This window comes from Peromyscus maniculatus, chromosome 9, assembly GCF_049852395.1.
Source record: "Peromyscus maniculatus bairdii isolate BWxNUB_F1_BW_parent chromosome 9, HU_Pman_BW_mat_3.1, whole genome shotgun sequence".
Lineage (NCBI taxonomy): Eukaryota > Metazoa > Chordata > Mammalia > Rodentia > Cricetidae > Peromyscus > Peromyscus maniculatus.
The window spans coordinates 58681607-58705025 of NC_134860.1; the positions used below are offsets into that span (position 1 = coordinate 58681607).

General features: G+C 44.2%; 1 protein-coding gene across 2 annotated transcripts in view; it reads left to right on the forward strand.

Moving 5' to 3' along the window:
- The window catches only part of Mipep (mitochondrial intermediate peptidase), a 148049-nt gene that overhangs the window by 37045 nt on the left and 87585 nt on the right, over window positions 1-23419 (forward strand). For both annotated transcript variants that reach the window (XM_006986327.4, XM_076545140.1), the window contains exons 10-12: window positions 10314-10366; window positions 20884-21037; window positions 22515-22592. In XM_006986327.4, the coding sequence (XP_006986389.2) occupies window positions 10314-10366; window positions 20884-21037; window positions 22515-22592 (285 nt within the window). The remainder of the gene's footprint in view (window positions 1-10313; window positions 10367-20883; window positions 21038-22514; window positions 22593-23419) is intronic.

A 23419-nucleotide genomic window follows, 5' to 3' on the forward strand; every position in this document is an offset into this window, starting at 1 on the left:
ATGATCCTATAGTCTAGACCAAGTGTCTTTGTGACCAGAATGCTGCCCAGGCACTTGGGATGTTCTGAAGTGATGGGATTGCAGACATTAGGAGCCTTGTTTCAGTGTGGCTCAAAAGTACCACAGGCTTTCTGTGGCTGTCTACACCATTCCTTTGTAGGTGCCGTTGTTGGTGATTGCTGATTTGATAGCACCTGTCAGAGCTGTAGGCACAGGGAAATATAAAGAAAGGAGCCTTGCAGATTTGGAAACTATGCCAGTTTCCCAGACCCGCCCACTAAGAAATAGGTGATGCACTGCTGGACTGGATAGGATTAGAGTAGCATGCCAATCTGGACCTTGCTGTAGCTGTATCTGGCCTGATAGCTATTGTGAGTCATCCACATCCTTTGCAGTGGTGGGCCCATCCTCATAAGATATCAGGTATAAATCAGAATTTAGTTGGGTGGACCAAAAAGTTAAAAGTATGTTTCAGGAAGCTAATTCAGCCAAAGCTGATACACTTTGCACCTTCCCTCCCCACATTTTTGTATGACTGATGGGTGCAGGTAGCTGTGCAAATATTGGTGAAGGCCTGATCTTCTCACGAGGCTCTGTCCTGGTCAGTGGTGCCGCCGCTCACCCTGTTGCTCTAGCCAGAGCTGCACTTACCACTCCTTCTTGAAGTGTGGTTCCTGACCTGAAGCAATAGCATCGCCGGGGGACTCAGCCCTACATACCCATCTAACCTCTGGGTTGAGGCCTGTTCTTGAGTTTCATTGTGCCCTGCAGATGGTCCCCACTCCTATTGTCCCTGCAGCTGACCTCAAGAACCCTATCCTCCCTTTCCATGCTGTGACCACAGCCTTGCCTAGCTCATCACAGTTTTCACCTAATTGGAGTTGCTTAATTGGTTTCCTAGCTTTAAGTTCCTACTCCCCTTGAAAGCATACTTGTTTTAGTTAGGGTTTCTATTGCTGTGAAGAGACACCACGGCCATGGCAACTCTTATAAAGGAAAACATTTAATTGAGGTAGCTCACGTTTTCAGAGGTTTAGTCCATTATCATTATGGTGAGACATGGCGGCATTCAGGCTGACGTGATACTGGAGCCGAGAGTCCTTACATCTTGACTCAGGCAACAAGAGGTGGTCTGTCAAAATGGCTGTGGCTTGAACATATAGGAGACCTCAAAACCCACTTCCACAGTGACACACTTCCACCAGCAAGACCACGCCTACTCCCACAAGGCCACATCCTAATAGTGCCACTCTCTGGAGGCTGTTTTCTTTCAAACCACCACAATACTGGATTCAGAATGCTTAGTGATGTGCCCAGCCTAGTGTGGGCAGAGCAGGTACTTTGCATATATGTGACCTATGAGTAAATGAATCAGTATGTGAATAGATTGCCATCAGAGAGTGTCCCTACAGCACAGATCTGGTCTTGTCACTGTTTAAAATCCTTCATTAACTGCTGCTCTTGTCATTGCACTGCTGATGGCCTTGCATCTTCCCCAGCCACTCGGGGTCCGGCCTTGCATCATCTTCCCCAGCCACTCAGGGTCCGGCCTTGCATCTTCCCCAGACACTCAGGGTCCGGCCTTGCATCTTCCCCAGCCACTCAGGGTCCGGCCTTGCATCTTCCCAGCCACTCAGGGTCTGGCCTTGCATCTTCCCCAGACACTCAGGGTCCGGCCTTGCATCCTCCCAGACACTCAGGGTCCGGCCTTGCATCTTCCCCAGCCACTCAGGGTCTGGCCCGCCTGCCCGCCTCGGCCTGCTCAGAGCTACTGTTCTCTCCCAGACCCGGAATGGTGTGACTTTCCTTACTCTCTTCCACTTCTTGTTCTTCAGCTCTTGGGCCATTGTGTGACAGTCTCTTAAACATGCACTGGTAGGAGCTTCCAGTCACCCGAGTGCTGCAGGAAGGCCTCTTCTTTCTCACCTCCGTTAACTGCTGCCATCTCTCAGAGCTTACTTTGGGCTTTTCTTCCTCCCAAAGAGCCTGAACCCACACTTTGATTTAGAGTTGATGCTTGTGCCATAGGCATTAATAGATTTTGTAGGTTTCATTGTTGTTTGTTTGTTGGTTTAAAAAAATACCTTTCTCATGGTTTTGGGTGAGCTGTGTGGAAGGGTGCACATGTATGTGTGTGGAAGCCACATACATGTCATTTCTTTAGCGTCGCACTCCGATTTAGCCTGCTGGCCAGCCAGTGAGCCGTAGGCACCATCTTCCTGCCTTCTCTTTCCTGCTGGGATTACAAGCATGCTGTGGGAGCCCGTTCTGGGGTTCCTCGTGGTTTTACCCAGCAGGCCGAATAGAGGATGATCAGGACCACGGGCCTGAGTGCAGGTGTCTGAGATGGCCTGCACTTGGCTGTGCTGGGGGAGGAGGTCTTTTGCTCCACCCCTTGGCGTCTCTATAAAAACCCTGGACCAGAGACAGTCGGGGCCCGTTGGAATAGGTTCCAGGCCCTCTCGAGGCTATCCTTTATTTTCTATCTGTTTATCTCCGCAAGATTCTCCGCTATAAATCCTTCTATCTAATATTTCCTGCTGCTCGCACTCAAGAAAACTCTGGGAAGCTGTGGGGGTGGTGGGTAAACGCCCCACAGAATGGCGCCGTGAACAGGGACTAAAGAAAAAAAGGGACCAAAGAAAAAAGGGACAAAATAAGGGGGGACTAAAGACAAATGAACAGGGACTTAAGACAAAGTAATAGGGACTAAAGATAAAGGAAAATAATAGTTTTATTACAGAGTTTTTGGTGAAAGTGCTGAGTTAGCCCTGCCAGTGGAAAGGCATGCCGGTGTTATGGAATATATATATATTTTTATATATATTTTTTGGGAAGGCAGGCATTTTATCCTCGAGAGAAAAGGAAAGCGGACTGGAAGGATGTCCGATGCTGCAGCGAAATTCTCTTCTGTCAAAATTTTCTATCTTCTATCCCTTTCTCAATTTCTATCTGTGATAAGTATAAGATATAGGGTAGTAATATAGTTTAGGAAAAACTTAGAAGTATAAGATTATGTAGGAAAAAATAAGTAAGGCAACTAGACAGAAAAACTTAATTTTCTAACTTTGGGGGCTTTGAAAGCAAACTGGGGAAAAAATCTTTCTTTGGGCTTTTCGGGTAGTAAAAAAGCTCTTCTTGGAGCTTATGGGGAAGAAAAAGTTTCCTATGGAAGCTTTTGACCTGGGGACAGCTGAAATGCTAAGTCCAAGCGGCAGGAGAAAGTAATTTCTCCCTGAGGCAAAAATGGGGGTGTAAGAAGTCAAAGTTTAAAGTTGGGAAGTTTTGGGAAAAGTTGGTCTTTCTCCTGGGGGGAAAAAAACCTTTCTCTTAAACTCTAAAGCTTTTCTTGGAAAATTTTGGGGGAAAAATCTCTCTAAAAAGCCTTAATCTTTCTCAAAAGCTCTCTTAAACTTAAAAACTAAAGCCTTTAACTTTCTGAGAGGACAAAAATTAGAATCACCTGAAGATATTAGTATGGGGACCACCTGTGATTAGCTCTAAGAGAAAACAACAAACTTAAGACAGCAAAACCTCTAAGTTCTCTTTCAAGCTTTAAAAATCCTCCCTGCAATGCAGGAGGCAGGGACAAGTTCCTAAAAACCTCTTCTAAGCTCTGTCTCTTCAAGCTAGTAAAAGACAGTGGGTCAGAGTACCCTGAGGGAAACGCTTGGGGAGAGCAAGGGTGAACAGCTACAGAGAGCCCAAAAGGGCAGCAAACTTTACCTGAGAAAAGAAAAAAGCCAAGTTTCACAGTTACAGCCGAGCTGAGGCAACAAAGGTTTTGAGCGTTTCAGAATGAAAAGGTGCTCCTAATGTCCTATGCAAAGATTCCCTGAAACTGTTAGCATTGTATCCTCGCTTCTAAGCAAAAACCCAGAGGTGACTGGCCAGCGTCTCTGAGTTGGAGTGCATTTTGGGGATACTAGGGTTCCTGCAGTTGTAAACTTCCTGGAGCACAAAGTTGAGGCAGGAAGGTGCAGGACCCAGGGGAAGATTGCTAATGAACAAGCAAAGCTAAAGCCGGTGGGAACGGCACAGTTGCACGCTTTCCTACAAGTCCCGGGGTTGATAGGTCCACAAATGCAAAAAGGAATCTGAGAAAAGCTTTCCTATCAGAGAAAGGACCTTTCTGGGAAAACAGTAAAGCTGAACTGTGTCTGAAGCAGTCGTGCTGCCAAGTCAGAACGCTGTCTGGGGAAAGAGCCCAGCCAGGGCAGAACAGAACTATCCAGGAGTAAAGCTTTCTTTTCTGTCAGAGAAAGCACCTCTTTGAGAAAAGCTTTGTTTCAACTGACTCCCTATGAGATGAGGGAGTGTAGCCCTGAGGGGTGATTGCCTCTGGCATAAGCTCTGTCCTTGAGCACCCAGACAAGCAAAGACAACCCATTGGGGGACTGGGCCAGGTGAAGGCCTGATGAGGCAAAACACCTGTCCTAATGGGAGTTTAGAAATGGCAAAAACCTCCCTTGTTAAATTTTTCAGTCTGTACGCAAACCACACAGACCCCGAAAACAAACGGACAAAAAAACCCTACCTTCAGTAGCAGGGAAAGCCGCCACTGTAGTGTTGGAAACTGTTTCTGAGGTAGAGGGGATAAACTGAGACCAAACTGGATACTGTCAGGGAGAAAAACTCTGAAGAAAGAGGGGACAGATTCCTCCCCAGAAAATGCATGACCTGACAAAAGCTGCTAGAGTTTGAGGCAGATTCGGGGGGAGAAAAAAAGCCCCTACCTCCAAAGGCAGCTAGCCGAGGTACAGAGCCGCAGATACCTGAAGCTCTGCATCTGGGGAAGGAAGGAGCAAGCAAAATGAGATAAATCAGTGGGAGAAAAAATCTCTGAAGGAGCTATGGAAAAGCTGTTGTAAATGATCTTGTTTTTCACTGACTGGCTAAAACAAACACAAGCCCTGAGGAAAGTTGCTATCAGAAATGCCAGCCTCAACGCACGCTAACGAGGCAGGTGTGGTTCTGATTCGGGGGCCAGTGTCTGATGAAGGAGAGACACCTGTTAAAGCCAGTTGAGGAGAGAATAGAAACCTCCCAATGAGCCATAGCTGAAAATGTAAAATGCTTGTTCAAATCTCCCGTTGCAAAAGCAAAAAAACTTTGTTCAAACCTCCCGGGCAAGAATTTGTAAGCAAGTCTGATAAAAGAGAACCAGTTTTGACTCTCAGACCCAAAAAGAACTATGGGAAATGATATAAGGGACTGATATGGGACTGATATTATTATGGACTGATATAAGGGAAATGCATTCTGGGAAAGGTAGTTTTTCTGCTAAAGATGGCGACATTGCCCTGAAACACTTTTGTCAGCTCTAAGCTTAAAATACAGCTTTTAAAAATAAGGAGGAAAATCATCTAAGGGTATAAGTGTCAGTTCCAATGAAAAATTGAAAGGATACGGAACTAGGCGCTCCGCAGTTTGGGGCTCCGTTGGTAAAATGCCTTATTTACCCTAATAGCTGTGCAAAGTTTTTACGGTAGTTGGATGACAACAAGCTACTTTTAAGAGCAAACAAGCCACTTTAAAATCCTTAAAACAAGGGAAAGCAGTTTATACACTGAACGTTGCCTTAGATATGAAGAAACTTATGTTGAAATTAAAAGTTCTTTGCCTTGAACGAACTGCCTGCAATGAGTAATTCCTTTGCAAATCTAATAAGGAGACAAGGAAACAGGCATTCAAAAAAGAAATGACTGCTTTATAGATGGGAAACAAACTTCAAAAAATCTAGCTGTCTTACAAAAGAGTTGCTTCACCTGAAAGTTCCTTATAAGAAATCAATGCTAAATATCACCGCTGCTAATAACATCAGGAGTTAAAGCTAACGAAGTGAAAAGACTAAATCCTGAAACTCAAATGAAATGGAAAGATCCCTGCTCGGGATTATGGAAGGGTCCCGATCCTGTGTTAATATGGGGTAGAGGACATGTTTGTGTTTTTTTCACAAGAGGAGAATGAAGCTCAGTGGTTACCGGAGCATCTGGAAAGGAGCGTGGAACTAAGAAAGGTCAGATCCAATGATGTTCCTATAAAGGAACCAAAATGAAAGTGGCTCGATTAGTATTTATGAGGTTTTTGTCACTGGTTAATGCAAACAGTGAGGAAATAAGAGTTCTGAGCTGTGCCGCTTTTGGCTTTACTAGCTCCTTTAGAAAAATACCTTATATCACCTAATAGCTGTGCAGTATTGGTGACGAGCTTTACAGAAGCTAAATGTGGTAATTTCACCCTCAGTGTGAAGTTTTTCGGTAGAACGAAAAGTACTGCTGTGATAGAAACGTTTGTTTGAATTGAAGTTCTTAGGGGAACTAGTATGAATTTGGGTGAAGGGACAGCCTCTAGTTAAAAACTATCTACCGCTGACAGTGCATCTCTGCCGGTCTGGAACGGCTGAGAGAACTGGCAACTTTAGAGTGTGGCTTCGTCCCGAGAATGTTACAATCCCCTAACAACAAGTACCACAACTCTATAATAACACTCACTAAATCCCAGTGCTTTATAACAAAGCTAACTATAAACTGTAAACTTTAGAAATGATGTACACACTTCCTGTCTAGTTAAGAGAATCTTTATAATAGAGATAGTGATAATAATTAAGAGTAAGAAGTAGAAAAATGAAAATAAGATGTGAGTTTGTAGAAATTCTGTCTTGTTAGATCTGTGTTAAGAAATCTTTAGGTGTTTGCTAAGTTAGATATATGCTAATGGTAGCCTATATAAGTTTGTAAAATAGATCAATAGAGTTCCTTTAAGAATATAAGCTTGTAAGAAGTATCTAAGGTAGTCTTAAGACATGTAGTAATAAGCTTGTAAGATGCTAGTTGTAAATGTAAGTTTAAATAAGAAATAAGATAAGTATATAAGAATTAATAGGAAATATATTTGCTAAAGTAGTTCTATAAAGTATAAATAAGTAGATGTTAATATGTTGTATGTGAGTTTGTAAAAACGTGTAAATGTTGAATGAGTCTAAATGCTTTGCAAGGCAAAAAAATGTTATATGTGAGTTTGTGAAAAAGTGTAAATGTTAAGTGTGAGTCTATTAATGTAAATGGTGAAAACACCTGAGACATAGGAGATAGTGTCCTAATAGACTGCAAAGTAGGCAGTCTAAATGATTTCAAAAGCTCCAGAAGCCGCTAAGAAGCCAAGAATGGCGGACGCCAGAACCAGCACAAGGCATCCGCAGCTGAGATCCGTGGAATATCAACGCAGCACAGAAAAACCTGAGCTAACAGCAAAAACGGTGCGGTTTAAAATCTTACTATAACTAAAAAGGTCTGTCTGTGAGAACAAAAGTTGCAGAGACGCTTGTTTGAACAAAAATTATTAACTGCAAAAAGTTTTGGTTAAAAAAGTCTCTTCATATTTGGAAGTAAAAGCCTGATACCAAAATTTATTTCTTATTTAAACTTTTTGAACTTAAAATGAGATAAAATTACAAAAACATTTTGGTTATGGATTTCTTCAAATTTGGAAGACTAGTACCAATATTTATCATTTGAATTTTGGTACTTAAATGAAATGAACAATAGCGATTTCATTGCAATGGGACAATTTTGAGCTTACTTATAGTAATGACCTAGGAACGGTTTTCTGGAATTGGGTTAAAAATGAAACTGTTTAAATGAAGAAATGTATTTCTACTTAGAATCAAGATGCAATTTTGTGTATGCGTATATGCTTTATTAACTGGAGATTTATGAATTGTTTTGTGGAACTGTTTATGTAAAAATGGAATTACTTATGGAACTGGTTTTGTGTTACAAATGGAACTGTTCAAACAGAAGTTTGGGTTCCTCTAACTAGGTTTGAGACTTTGTTTAAAAAATTATAAAGAAAAGGAGGAGTTATGAGATTGAATTATGTTCGCAGAAACCTATTGATATTAATGCACCCTGGTTTTGTGGAGTTAAGAAAATATTTAAGTTTGATGTAAATACATCGAAGTTTTTCCTATGTTAACAAGAAAATTCAAATGATTGAGTTAAAGTTGTAAGACGGAGAAAATTGTTAACTATATATAGCACCATATATGCTAATTCAAATGGTTCTGTTAAGAGTTTGCTTTGAGTTGTAAGATTAAGAGAATTGTGATTATGTATAACAATATTTGTTAACCTGTTAATGGTAATGATGAAGCTAAGGGATTCTTTAAGTTTGTAGTCGCCTTAAGAGTTTTGGTTTAGAAAGGGCTTGAGGCAGCTAAGACTGCTATGGTCACCTTGGACCTAATTCAAAAGAGAAATGCCATCTATATCATCCTCTACTCCCATACTGGGAGGTGTAACAGCTATGGAGATTGCTGTAAGCCATTAATAGTTATTTTTTTATATATTAAGAAGGGGGGACCTGTGGGAGCCCGTTCTGGGGTTCCTCGTGGTTTTACCCAGCAGGCCGAATAGAGGATGATCAGGACCACGGGCCTGAGTGCAGGTGTCTGAGATGGCCTGCACTTGGCTGTGCTGGGGGAGGAGGTCTTTTGCTCCACCCCTTGGCGTCTCTATAAAAACCCTGGACCAGAGACAGTCGGGGCCCGTTGGAATAGGTTCCAGGCCCTCTCGAGGCTATCCTTTATTTTCTATCTGTTTATCTCCGCAAGATTCTCCGCTATAAATCCTTCTATCTAATATTTCCTGCTGCTCGCACTCAAGAAAACTCTGGGAAGCTGTGGGGGTGGTGGGTAAACGCCCCACAGCATGCACTACCACACTCGGCTTTTTATGTTTGCTCTGGGGGTTGAATTCAGGTCCGCATTCTTGCACAGCAAACACTTCATTCCCGAGCTCGTCTGTCCCCATCGTGTGATATACTGCTCTCTCGTTAAGTCACTTTGCTTTCCTACACCATCAGCTCTTCTAAAGCTGATGTCTGCTTATGAGATGGTACCTAGTTATCAGCTGGAGGAGCTGGGAGCTGGGAACTGAGCTCCAGGAGGTGGAGGTTCAGGGATACCATCCCTACCCTTCAGGTGTTCATGGGAGAGAGACCATGAGTTCGCGCTCTTACATTGCCACACATACTGTGCTCAAAGTGCAGTCGTGCCATGTGGGAAGGGGCACCTACTTCCTCAGGGGATTGTGCTGAGCCGAAACTTGGAAGGGTGAGGGCCACAGGACAGCTGGCATGCTGACCCTTACTCAGAGCCAGGTGTTGTGCCTGGGTGGGAGGTGCTGTTGACTCAGTGAGTAGCTGCCATGCAGCAGGCTCTGCGAGGCAGGACCAGTGTGCAAGAACACAGGCAGAGTCCTCACGCTTGTGCACATGCAGTCTGGTAATTTGACCCCTGGTGGGCAGGACTGTGTCATTCAAGTGCCCAGGCCTGCTTTCAGCATGCTGCACTGGCTGCCACGTAACTGCTAGTGCTTCCGTTCCTGTTTGTTTGGAGACAGGATTGGGCTCTTTAGCTCAGGGCCTCCAACAAGGACTGGGATTGTAAGCCTGAGCCACCATGCTCTGTTCTTTACTACCTTCTTAAGACGTATTTTCTTTGCCGAGATTGGAGTTGATTCTGCCTCAGCTACAGTTCAAATTATTGTTTAGTTCTTGTTTAGTTTCACAAAGCATGGTTATTGCTGGTTTAATGCAGCACTTTTACTCTGTGAGGAAAAGTCATGAGGCATGACAAAACCCATTATCAGAGCAGAGTTTTATTAGGAGAAGGGAGGGACAGAAGAGAGCTTGACCAGGCCTGTGGAAGACATGTGCATGGAGAGAGAGAGTGGGGGAGGAGGAGGAAGAAGAGGAGGTAGAAGGAGGAGGAGGAGGAAGAAGAAGAAGAAAAGTGGGGAGGGGTCTGTGTCCCACTTCTTATGGATTCCCCTGCACATGCGCATATGGGCTTACGGAGCTATGCATGCATGTGATCACGTTGTACGCAAATTATGCGATCACTCAGTGCACGTAGGACGTAAGGCTCCTTACTTGGTTACTGAACTGCACATGTGCGGTCATGTATCTGGAGGAGTGGCTGAGAATTCCAACAGTTATCTCACGTTACTGCCTGTAGTGTGTGGATTCATATGTGGGCTATGCTTTGAGAAAACTTTGATTCTGGCTGATTTAACCCGTTCATGTTGACTTTTGTTGATTATACTTTAGAATGTCATTTACCTTTGTCCCAGATTCTAGGATTATGCCTTATTTGTACCCCTCTATGTATTGGTTACAGAGAAGTCAAATCATGCCATGCCATGGTTTTTAAATATTGTTTTCTCATATATGTTAAAAATAACTGGTTTATCTTTTATAAGCTGGCCAAGTTTCTGATCAAATGCTGACAGTGAACCTTTCCCTTCCAGGAGCTAATGCCTTGGGACCCCCCCTATTACAGTGGTGTGATTCGTGCTGAGAGGTAAGCTTTCCCAGAAGGACCCCTGTGAGAAGGGGGACGGGAGTTAATGCACTGAGCACTTTGCACATTAGTGATACAGCTGCTCGGGTGCCCACAGCACACACCTGCCTTCTCTGATGGCGGAGCTGTCGTCTCAGTTGCAGGTCCATCCTCGTGCCATGTCCTTAATTCACTGGGCACTGCTGTCTCCTGAGTGTGACTGTCTCTAACTCCATTCAGAACACACTTGTTTAGTAGTTGATTAATTTGTTTGCATGTGTGGATATGGGAAGGGCATGCAGCCACAGCACATGGGATGGTCAGAGGACAACTTGCAGGCGTCAGTGTTCCCCACTGTGTGGGCCTGGGGATTGAACTCAGACCTGGCCACAGGCACCTGCACTCAGTGGGCCATCCTGCTGGCCTGCCACCCCTACTTTTTTTTTTTTTTTTTTTTTTTTTTGGTTTTTTGAGACAGGGTTTCTCTGTGTAGCTTTGCGCCTCTCCTGGAACTCACTTGGTAGTCCAGGCTGGCCTCGAACTCACAGAGATCCGCCTGGCTCTGCCTCCCGAGTGCTGGGATTAAAGGCGTGCACCACCACCGCCCAGCATGCCACCCCTACTTTAAAGCTCTGAGGAACACACACACTGAGTTCTCAGGAGCCATGAATTCCTCATTAGCTCTTCAAGCCCATGTCGACACTAGATAAAAGTAGTTCTACAATGAGAATTTGGGGAAGAGAATGTCCTAATGTTTTGAATGACATTCAAAGAGTTTTTACCACTTACGTATTTGTTTATATTTATTTGAGTGTGTTCATGCACATGCCTTGGCACATGTGTGGGGGTCAGAGGACAACTTGAAGGAGTCTTTTCTCTCCTTGTGATTGAACCCATGGTGAGTGTTTTTACCTGCTGAACTAGTTTGCCAACCCTAAATGGCTCTTGGTTTAATCTGGCAGATTTGTTTTGTTTGTTTGTTTGTTTTATTCCTTGAGACAGGGTTTCTCTGTGTAACTCTGCTTTCCTGGAACTAGCTCTGTAGCCCAGGCTGGCCTTGAACTCAGAGATCTGCCTGTTTCCGCCTCCCGAGTGCTGGGATTAAAGGCGCGCGCCACCACCGCCTGCAGTCTGGCAGATTTGTTTAATGCAGTGTGACCTTCAGGGGTTTGGGTTATACATGCATGCCCAGTTTTCCAGCTCAGCTCGGCTGGGGACAGTGGTACCTGCCTGAGAGTAGAGGAGCTCTGGCTTGTTTGTCTGACTGTTAACTCAGCAAAAGAAGCAGGAAAGGATGGGGAAGTATTTCAGAAAGGTTTATATGGTGTCGTCCGTCCTCATGCCATCTGTTTTAATGGTTTACAGGGTTGATCTTAGGCTGAAGTCTCAATAGTGTGAGTAAACACAGAGGTACAGGTAATGGATGAGAAAGGAAGAGGACACTGTGGTTTGGATTTGAGGTTAGGAGAATGGGACAAAATGAAGAGGTCTAAAGCCTTGTTCAAGTGGCCCACTTTGAACACACTGAGCTGTGTGGTTTACAGGGAGTGGAGAGCAAAAGTGACTTTCTTTGCAATCAGCTCTTCTTCAAGCTAACCGCGGGCTGACTTGCTTTATGTTAAGACTTCAGATGTATTTGTGTTTCAGATTTCTCATTTAGCTGCCTAAAGAAGAAAAACAATCTGTTTAGAAGTAAGTAGAGAATTAGTGTGTGTTAGGACTGCCCAGGAATGATGGGGAGATGGCAGCGGGAGGAAGGACTGTGGCTTCATCTCAAGGAGCAACTGCCGTTTGCTTTTTCAATTAGGTTCTTCGGAGAAATTAAGTCTTTCAAGTTTGAAGAGGGAGGAAAAATATCTGAAATAGTTTTATTTGAAATTAAAGTTTATTTTTGAATAGGCAGTACATCTATATGGTTTAAACACCAGAACAATGGTAAAAGGATGCTCATCAGGAAGCCTTGGCCCATCCCTGCCCTGCGCCTCAGGGCCGTTTTCTCGGGTTGTTGGCCCTGTCAGCGCTTGGGTTTTCCTCTTCATGCCCTGGCAGGCGTTATCTCTTTTCATGCTCGCAGTGGGCTTCCGTGACCTGGACGTGTGCTGGAGCTGCTTCGCATCAAGATGTCCTCAGAAAGGGTAGTTTCCTATTAGCTACATCGTGCTAAGCCTCAAAAATCTCAAAAGTGGTCACATAATAAAATAAGTGGGTTTTACATAAAATTACGCAGAAAACGTTAGACTGTCACAGAAGGACTTCTGTTTAGTGTGTGAAATCTTATCTTTGTTGGTGGAGATGTAGTGACCTTTGTAGTTTAAAATTTTTTAAAAATGATGGGGTTGGGGATTTAGCTCAGTGATAGAGTAGCCCAGTGGTGCCTTCTGAAGTCAGAGTGGGGCTAGATGGCCCTGGTGGCCCAGTGGTGGCTTCGGAAGTCAGAGTGGGGCTAGATGGCCCTGGTGGCCCAGTGGTGGCTTCGGAAGTCAGAGTGGGGCTAGATGGCCCTGGTGGCCCAGTGGTGGCTTCGGAAGTCAGAGTGGGGCTAGATGGTCCTGGTGGCCCAGTGGTGGCTTCAGAAGTCAGAGTGGGGCTAGATGGTGCTGGTGCCCTCACACAGCAGAGGGAGGGACTGGTCGTGTCATTTTCAGTGTTATGTGTTAACTGAGAAGCAAGCAGTCCTGGCATGACAGTTTCTCCACTGATCCTTCTGTAGTTAACTAGAGAAAATGACCGCTCTTGGTGTGGCGTTTCCTGCTGCAGAGCTCAAAAACCATCAGCTGTGATTGTCACCATGCTCAGCCACTCCTGATGTCAAATCACCCTGCTGCACTCTTGTAAAGTTAGCTATCATTCCCTGGACAATGCTGTGTTGTAAGCTGTTCTTTTCAAGTGTGCATTTTTCTAGCACCCGAATCCTCTTGGGCCACCTTGGTGGTTCTGAAGAGAGCCTCCGTGAGTCTGTGCTGCGTAGGCCTGTTGTGTATCACCCTTGCTCTTCATTGTGTGAAAGCAGCAACACGCAAGTCTTTGCTTAGCTGAGGTTTCAGCCCAGGCTCATGGACCACACTCTCAGTAAATTCAATGCCAAGATTTTTGAAATATTCAAGTGCTCTGTATTCTCCTTTCATTCTTCCCTCTTTTCTCTTTCTGCTCCCTCTCCCTTCCCTTGATTCATTTTTTTTTTTTAAATACTCATATTAGGGCCTGGAGAGATGGCTCAAAGGTTAAGAGCACTGGCTGCTCTTCCAGAGGTTCTGAGTTCAATTCCCAGCAACTACATGGTGGCTTACAACCATCTATAATGCAGTCTGGTGCCCTCTTCTGGCCTGCAGGCAGAACACTGTATACATAATAAATAAATAAATCTTTAAAAAAAACTCAAATTATAATGAAGAGCTTTTCAGTTGAATGTCTCTTCTGTGCTTCTTTAGTCAGAGTGTCCTTGAGGGGGCTTTGATGTGCTGCTAAATTCTGTTGGTTTTGTTGTGGTGCTGGGATTCCACCCATGTGCTTGGGCATGCTGGATGTAGACTGTACCAGCTGAGCCACACCAACCTCAAATTCTATTGTTCTAATAAAGGTGAAATTATATTTATACTTTTGAACTATGTTGATTTGTTGCAAATTGAACACCCCCACCCCATGCAGCATCTGCAGAGCAAGCTTTCTGTAGGTGCTCCACTCTGGCTAACTTTTGTTGTTTGTCAGCAATCAAAGGCAAGAACACATTCTTTGCCCAGTGGCTAACCTTGCCACAGTGAAAGAAAACTCTGTAAGGAGTCTGGGGAGTGTTTTCCATTTTCCTGGTGTGAATGTCAAGACCCCAGAAGCCCAAAGTACAGAGTCAGAAGGAACCCATGTTCTAATTTCAAGCTTAGGGCTTGTGGTAGTTTGAATGAGAATAGCCCCCGTGATCTCTTATATTTGAATGGTTTGTCCATAGTTGGTGGAATTGTTTAGGAAGGATCAGGAGGTGTGGCCTTGTTGGAGGAGGTGTCATTGGGGTGGGGGGTCTTTGAACTTCAAAAACCCGGGTTACTCTAGGCCCAGGCTCACTCTCTGCAGATCAGATCTAAGCTCTCAGCTACTGCCCACACTCCATGCCTGCCTGCCTACTGCTGTGCTCCCCAGCATGGTGATCATGGACTAACCCTCAAAACTGTAAGCAAGCCCACACTGGAATGCTTTCTTCTGTAAGTTGCCTTGGTCATGGTGTCTCTTCCCAGCAATAGAACAGTGACTAGGGCAGGGCTCTTCTTTCTGTTGTCACCAGTTTCTTTGGGCCTTTGTTTCCTTGGGTGTAATTCTTGTCCCATCTGTGTCATGAGATTAGGTGAGGAATAAGAGAAAATGCCCCCTGGATTCAAGGTACCATGATGGGGTGTGGTAATGTCAGACTACCACAGGGCCATTTCCAGTGGTTCTGACTTGATCATAACCAGTGTCTTCCTTTTGGTCAATTTCTGCCTCTTTGCCTGTGAACCTTCTGTGGCATCCCTCATCTTAAGTCCTTCCCTCAGGTCCTGTAGAGCTTGTGGTCCTCTCCCAGTTGTGTCCTATAGAGCTTGTGGTCCTCTCCCAGTTGTGTCCTGTAGAGCTTATGGTTGTCTCCCGTTTGTGACCTGGGGAGCTTGTGGTCCTCTCTCTCTCCCTTTCTGTCCTGGAGAGCTTGTGGTCCTCTCCCTTTCTTTCCTGGCAAACTTCTCCCCACCAGGAGTCTGCTGGAGGCTTGTTCTCTCTGATCTGGTGTAGCCCTGCCCATCTCTTAACTAGGCTTTGATGATCTCAGGGTGAGCTATTATGTGGCAGACCTACAGGAGAAAAATGTCCATATTTGTTGTTTGTCTGAAGAATCCTTTGTTTCACCAGTTTTGAAGGATAACTTTATTCAATATAGAATTCTTGGTTAGTGGGTTTTTTTTTTTTCTGTTGACATTTTTAGTATTTCTATCTCCATTTTCTAACTACATGGTTGCTGAGTAGTTCATTGTAATTCTCATCCTTGTTTCTCTGTAGGAAAGGTAATTTCCCCCTCTGTTTTTAAAAGAAAGGTGTGCCTTTGATTTTCTACAGTTAAATATGCTACAGTATTCAATTTGGTAGGGGATAGGTCTACCCATTGATATTCCCTGTTCTTTCTATTTCTCTGTTTTGGTGTCTGGTAGTTTTTTTGTTTGCTACTTTGTTTAGGTTTTTCTTGTTTTGGGGACACCTCACTGTATAGTCCATGCTGCCCTGGAACTTAGGTCCTCTTGCGCCAGCCTTAGGGGTGGGAGTACACATGCCATCAGCTAGTGTTTGTTTTCATTTGGAAACTTGTCAGTCATTGTTACAAAGCTTTTTTTCTTTCACTTTCTTCTTCTAATGTTCTCATTATTAATGCTTCACCACATTGTAGTTATCCTGAAAATCTTGGAGAGTCTTATCTACTTTTCATTCTTTTGCCTCTCTCTGTATTTCTCTTTTGTTTTCCCCCTAAGTCAGAGTCTCACTGTATGGCCCAGGCTTGCCTCCCACAACTTATACTCCCCTGCCTCTGCTTCCAGAATACAGCCCCAGACCCTGGCATTTCAGTTTTGAAATGCTTCTAATGACATTGCTTCTAGCTCTGATTCTTTCTCCATGGTTCTAAGTCTGTGAGCTCTTTCAAGTCAGTCACAATGTGTTTAGATTCTGCCATATTCTTTTGATTCTGAAGTTCCTTCTTTCTGTATACATTACCCATCTGTTCTTGTGACAGTCTCTACTTTTTCTTCTAGAGACCCTAAGATGTTCAGTGTAACTGTTTCACGTCCGGTCTGTTCATGTCTACATCCCTGCTGTATCAGAGACAGGTTCTAGGATTGCTTTGTCTCTTCTTTCACTGTTGTGAATAAATAACGAATTGGAAAGACTAATGAAAACGAGGCAGTTTTTAATATTCCATTCTGCAGAAAGGGAACTAGCATAGAGGAAAGGTGGAAAGGGCTGGTGTGATGATGGCTTTTATAGTTGTCCCCCATACAGGAAATCTCTGGCTTCCCCTTCTGTAAGCCAGGACTCGTCTCCTTCCCCAGATTACCCATTTTACTCATTTAGGACAAAATGCTCTATCTGATGAGTAATTTAGGGTTTAAGACTGCCCCTTTTCTGATGGGGGCTTGGTCACATAGCAGGCTGCCTGTGACTCCTGCTCTGAGACATCTGAGACAAGTGGCAGCAGCCACCAGCGAAGGCATGCTTACCTCATGACTGATGAGCTCCAAGTACACCTCATACTGCAAATGGATCAGGACCCTCTGTCTCTTTACTACAGCAAACCAACTTAACCTGTAAAGAGAAACTTAACAGTTTAGCAGGTTCCAGCTCAAGATTGGGCACTCCATTGCTTTGAGCACCTGGTGAGGGCATTGAGAAAACAGCATCTGAGCTTGGAAGTCTGTGAGTGGCTTGTGTCCTTGGGTGACCTCCACAATGTCACTCAGCCTCTGGGATGAGTGGAGGCTGAACAGTGCTTGGTTTGGGTATTTCTACATCACTGCGACCCCTCAACTCCCTGCTCTTCACTTGGGTTTTGGTTAAGTAGTTTCTTTTGAGGGCAGGCCACAGTAAGAGCAGAAGGTTCTGGCAATATTTCAGAATGGTTCTTTTTTTTTTCTCCCACTACCGGCAGGAAGCATTTTCCCTCTATCTTAGCTTTGGGAACTGTAGGATTTCTAGAAGTAAACTCAAGCAAATGTGGGTTGCTGTTCAAGACTAAGGAGTTGTGGCTCTCTACCCGTTTCTCCAGTTTTGGGGGAAGTGGTTTGCTGTATATCCTGGATGCTGCTGGACCCTGCTGCTGTTTGATTTGTTCAGCTCTTGCTGGAAAATATGGTGGTGACCTTTATTTAGGCTTCTCGCGTGTGTGACCAGAAGCCTTTCGCTTCCCTTCCTTCCTGTTCACCATCTGTTCTCCTGGTCTCACGGTGTTCCTCTCTAAGCAGTGGTGGCTCTATCTGTGCTGCCTCCTTCCACCCCCTCCTCTACAAGTCCTGGGGTCTGCCCTTGATCAGATGGTGATCACCTGGCTGTGTCCTCTGCGGGGCCTTCTCTCGCAGCTGCAGCAACACCTCCTTGTTGGTCCTGAAAGCCTACGGTTTCATGGCTGCTTCAAAGTTGTGTCTTCAAATTTGTGCGGCTCTGTCCTCCTCCCACAGACTGTCTTCTCCAGCATCCAGGGCAAACTTGTCTTTTCCTCTTTGCATGGTTGTATGTATCCTAGACAGTCTGGTTCTCATTTCTTCCCCACTGCCTCACTCATACAGTCCCGCTTCCTCTGCATGTCAAAGGAGGAAAAACTAACACGTCTTTCTCATCCCAGATGTCACCTAGCACTTCAGCCCCTCATTACTTGAAGCACCGAAGGAGCCCTCTCTACTCTCCCTGCCTCTCATATAACCTGTTATCCACGTTGTTCAACGTGCACCATTCTAGGAAACATCAGTGCCTTAGCCAGGAGCCCCATCCTAACTCCATCACAGGCAGTTCCTGAAACATGAATGTGAAGTGCTACAACTTCTGTTTACATGTATTCATCTTTATCTCAGTGTGGGAGTGTCCTGTGCTGTTGTTCCCTTTGTGGGAGGCGGGGCCAAGTAGGTGCAGAGTCAATGACACAGACTCTGGGAGAATGTTGAAACAAGCTCAGTTTATCAGGAAGAGGCAAGCCTTATATACCCTCCACCCACCCCAGGGGAAGGTCTGATGAATATACATCTGCTGGTGTGACATGGCTGCCTCTCATTGGTCCAGGTTATCTCCAGATCATGTTTCAGCTGCTGTTGCTAAGGCCCTTAGGCAAACCCAGGTTGGCTCTCAGAAAGTATCTTATTACTGGTTTGGGTCAGCTGGCCCTCAACCCTGTTAGGGATGAGTCATTCCACATCTCAACTTACAAACAACTTCTTTTGTTTTTTAGTGTGGTGTATGTGGGAGCCCGTTCTCGGGTTCCTTGTGTCTTTACCCAGCAGGTCCGAATAGAGGATGATCAGGACCATGGGCCTGAGTGCAGGTGTCTGAGATGGTCTGCACTTGGCTGTGCTGGGGGAGGAGGTCTTTTGCGCCACCCCTTGGCGAATGCATGCCTACTTGCCAGCATTCTCTCAGGCCTCTGCTTTCCACCCCCACCTCCTTGCTTCATGAGGTCTTCACACCTTTTTCTGTTTCTCCCTGCATTGTGAATATGCCATGTTTAGGCACATACTTTGTGGAAGTTACCTGCCAGTTTTGTGCCATCATATTTTAGTTACACTGCTGCTTCAGCCTAGGGTCCCTTCTTCCTCCACTCCTGAATGGGAAGCCCTCCCTAGTTCTCCCTATACTCTGCAAGCAGATCCCCTTCTCACTCTGTGCACTGCTTGTCCATCATCTGTTCCGCTGTCTGTTGAGCACCAGCTCAAAGCTTGCTGCTCCAGATTCAGGACATACTCTTGTAGCTCTTCCTTCCTGCTCCTACCGTGTGGACAGCAGCCTTGAGTGAGAACTCAACTCCAGTATCACTTTGAACACCCAGATTCTGCTTCCATGGAAGATGATCAGAAATCATGTTGTACATTTGAATTTCATTACCAAATCTCTTTGATGCAATTTAAATTTACTCATGTATCCAGATTCCATGTAATAATTTTTATTGTCTATATTTTATATAAAATTATATATAGTTAGATATATACATATGTTTATATTTTGTATAAAATATATAGTTAGAGTGAGAAAATAGAAACATAATGAGCATCTACATCTTTTCCTAGAGCCATTATTTTTGGCTGTGGCTATAAATTTTGGCCTAAAATAATGGCTCAGAAATAAACATTTGAATGATGTATTTGCATCTGCTTGGTTATGTTGGAATACATAGAGCATAGAAGATATTATTCAGGGATGAAAGTAACCATGCTTACTAGTTATGCTGTTTATAAGATGTATATAGACACAGAATATATGCATTAAAATCTGATTATATCTCAGGTATTTTTTCCATAAATACATACTTTACCAGATGAGAACTTTAAAATGACTTAGCATACTTTAAATTTTATTCAGTTTTTAAATATTTGTGTATACAACTTATCCTTTTTAAGTGGTATATTTTATAAAGTGAAGCCCTTATGATTGACACTGTTCACATTTTGTATATAAGTATGTATTAAAGAATGTGTGTGTTGTTGGATCATTGAGGCTGAATGCTTAATGAGGTCAGTGAAAGCTTAAACATAAAAGAGGTCGAGATTAAGGAGTGTGGGCCAGTTGGGTGGCTCAGTAGATAAAGGAGCTTGCTGTGCAAGCCTGACAGGAGTTCAATCCCTAGAGCCCACAGTGGAAGGAAAGAACCAACTCTTAAAAGTTGTCCTCTGACCTCGACTGGCATGCTGTGGCACTCTCTTACATGCTCTCTCTTGTGTTCTCTCTCTCTTCTCCCTCCTTCCTTTTCTCCCTACCTTACAAAAAACATACATATATCACACACTCGAAGAATAAATACAGTTAATAGAGGGAATACATCTACCCTGATTACTATAATACTAATGATGCTAGAGACAGAAGATTCTCATCCTTCTTGAGAAAAGAGAGTTGGATAGCCCTCAAATGATAGAAATATGATGGTCCCTTGGTGACACGGGAGGGGGGTGGCTTCATGGCTCCTTGTGGATGTGCACATCCAGTAGTAGAATGGCCTCTTGTTTGCATGGGCCCCCAGCACAGCCTCCCAGAGACTTTAACTGTCTCTCTTATAGTACCTGATTCAGTGGTCATTATCCTCAGTTGTTTGTGGGATAAGGAGAAAAGAAGAGCAATAACAAAATGGTTCATGCATGTAGGAAATAAGTGACATTCTGAGTGAATGTGTATTGTTTGACATGGGCATGCATGTCAAGGACCAGCCCCATGAGAGTGGCAAAGGCTTCCCCAGGTGAGGCTCAAAGGGATGTCAGCAGTGTGTGCAGAAATGTCCACCATAGCTTCTGCTCTGTGGGATATTTATGGCCTGAAGACTGCTCTAATACAGAGACTGTTCCTACTGAGATCAGCTAAGTCTGTCTCCGTGTTCAAGTGTGTACAATAATCCTGCCTCCTTGTCTGTATCTAATAACCCCACCTCCTTGTTCAGCTGTATGCAATAACCCCGTCTTCCTGTTCAACTGTCTATAATACTACACTGAGCTCCATCAGAGAGCCCAGACCTTCTGACCCAGATTTTCTGTATGTGTGTCTGTCCTTTCTTCATTTTCTCATTGCCCTAGTCAAGGTTCCAGAATCCAAGCCATGCCAGGATGGGACTCAAACAAGTTAACAACAAAACCAGCCCATACAGCAGACATATCCTCTACTCCCCACCTACCCACATGTTTTCTGCTGCAGTTGTTTGAATGGCTAGATGTAGAACCTGAGACTATGTACAGACTGCCAACTGTACCCTCCTTCTGGGAATCCTTTTTTGCTACTCTTGTCCTAAGTATAGATGAACAGTTATTTGAAAATAAATTGAAGAAACGCTGTTGACCTCCTCTTCCTTCTCCTAGGTATAATATTGAGCCCAGTTTATATTGCCCATTTTTCTCCCTTGGAGCTTGCATGGAAGGCCTGAACATCTTATTTAACAAACTTTTGGGCATCACCTTATATGCAGAGCAGCCTGCAAAAGGAGAGGTGTGGTGTGATGATGTCCGGAAGCTGGTAAGCCTCCCCTGGCTGTGTGGCACCACCCAGAGCCCCCTGGCCGTTAGCAAGTCCTCAGCAGTTTCTCCTTTGAGTTAATTGTATTCTGACAGGCCGCCCCAGCTCATTTCTTTTGCATAAAAATTTCAAGCACCACTTCTGATTTAGGACCTTGCATAAAGGACCTGATTATGGAACAGCAGAGTTAGTTTTCCAAAACAAGTGTTTTTAGGAAACCTGGTAAAACACTGATTTTCACTTACGTACTTGGATATAGTAATGAATTGTACTTGTAAAAAAGTCTGTTATTCCTCATTATATAATGTCAATGCCCTGTCCCTTTGTAGTTCCCACACGCATCGCTCCCCTTCTCGTCAGTCTCTTCCATGTGTTTGCAGTGGTCTTTGCGTCAGACATAATTTTATCCTGTGTCTGATTTATTTGACTTTGATGACAACTTCAATCCTGGAGTTTCGCCTTTCTTCTATTAAGACCCACTCTACTTAGGGTGTGAATATTTAAAATTTTTCCTCCAAAGGTCTTCTTATGGCTTTCTTGGCCCCATACTAACGTATCCCTTAGGTTTCATGGGGCAATGCCATCTATCTCTTGATTGCATGCTGGCTGTGCTTACTTCACTGTGTGCCCAGTCATGTCAGCTGCCTTGCTGCCCCTTGGCCATGCTTTGAGCATGGAATAGGTATGAAGCAGTTCAAGCTAGGAGAGCACACCATCTCTGTAGTTACCCACAAAATACCCCATCATATTACTAACTTCCTGGATGGTACAGGTTAGGGAAAAGTCAGGATGTAGTAAAAAGAAAAGCCAGTTAACAGGCTAGAGGACAGAGGCAGGTGGCAGCCTGGGCCGTCTGGGGTAGCACCAGGTCCATGGTGTTCATTGCCATATCCTGGGTGTCTTGAATCACTTCGGGCACCCAGGAGACACTCTCTAGGTGCTTGCCAAGTGAGTGGGTGAGTGGGTACACTTGCTGGAAAATTTAGAACAGCAAATTGGATCTCACTCGCACAGAATCCCCAGGTTCAGAAAAACAGGCAAGAAAGAGCTTAATGACTGCGTAGGGAACAGAGTTGTGCTTGTCGGTTCTGGATTCGAGGGCGTGCATCAATTGCGTAAGATAGGGAAGGAAAATGATTTTCCCGCTTAAGTTGTCAAGCCAGCCTTTCTTCCCAGATCTTTTGGGTTGTTTTGAGAAAAGCCTTCTGTGACGAGCTGTGGTTGCTCAGTTAATGTAGAGGAAGGGCAGGTAGGACATAAGACCCCAAGGAGAATGTCTTCTCCTGAATACAGGATTCTCAAGTCAAATGTCCCAGAGGTGGGCAAAAATAGGTGAATAGCTTGAGAAACTTGGGATGTAAATGTACTTAAAATGCTCATGGCTATGTCTATGAGTATTTACTATACAGGGTCTTGTGTCCTGTTTGGGGATTTTGCTGAGGTGTCATTGACCACTGAATCTGAACTTGTATTCTAGGCTGTTGTTCATGAATCTGAAGGGTTGCTGGGGTACATTTACTGTGATTTTTTCCAGCGAGCAAACAAGCCACATCAGGTAAGCCATCCTGTACAAGCTGCCTTGTCTGGAAGTGACCAGCAGTTTATCAGTATGAATGTGAATGTTACATGTCATTTTTATGGTTCCATAATATCTAAAGGTACCAAGATCTACTAACTGTGTAAATGTGAGGATAGGATAGAATTTGAAAGTAATAAAGGTCATGAGAAGAACTGCATGGACCCATATCTACTACTTGAATCTGGAATGTGATATTAAACTAATAATAATGATTGGTGACATTTTACAAGCTCTTATTTTGGGAAACCAGCACATAAGCCCTTTATATATTCACACCTTTTAATGTTCACCCCAGCCTTTTGAACTAGGCTTTAATACAACAAGGAAACTAAGGCAGTGAGGTTATACACTTGCCCAGGACACAGATAGACGTTCTTAGGTCTTCACCCTAAACATTCTGTCTAGAGCCCCAGCCCCATGACAGACAGTTGTCCTACTTAGCACTGTCATCTTGACACAGCCTAGAAGAGTCTCAGTTGAGTGTCTTCTTTACCAGATTTATCTGTGGACATGTCTGTGAGGGATTGTCTTGATTGCTAATTGAAATAGGAGGGCTCAACCCACTGTGGTTGGTACCATTGCTAGCCAGGTGGTCTTGGGCTCTATACAAAAGCATGAGAGAGTAAGCTAGCAAGCACTGTTACTCCATGGTTTTTCTGCTTCAGTCCCTGTCCTGACTTCCCTCAGTGACAGACTATGATCTGGAAGTGTAAGCCAAGTAAACCTTTTCCTTCCCCAACTGGCTGGGCCCATAGAAGCTGTTGTGCTCCCAGTTAGTTCGTGGCGTGGGAAATAGGGAGCTT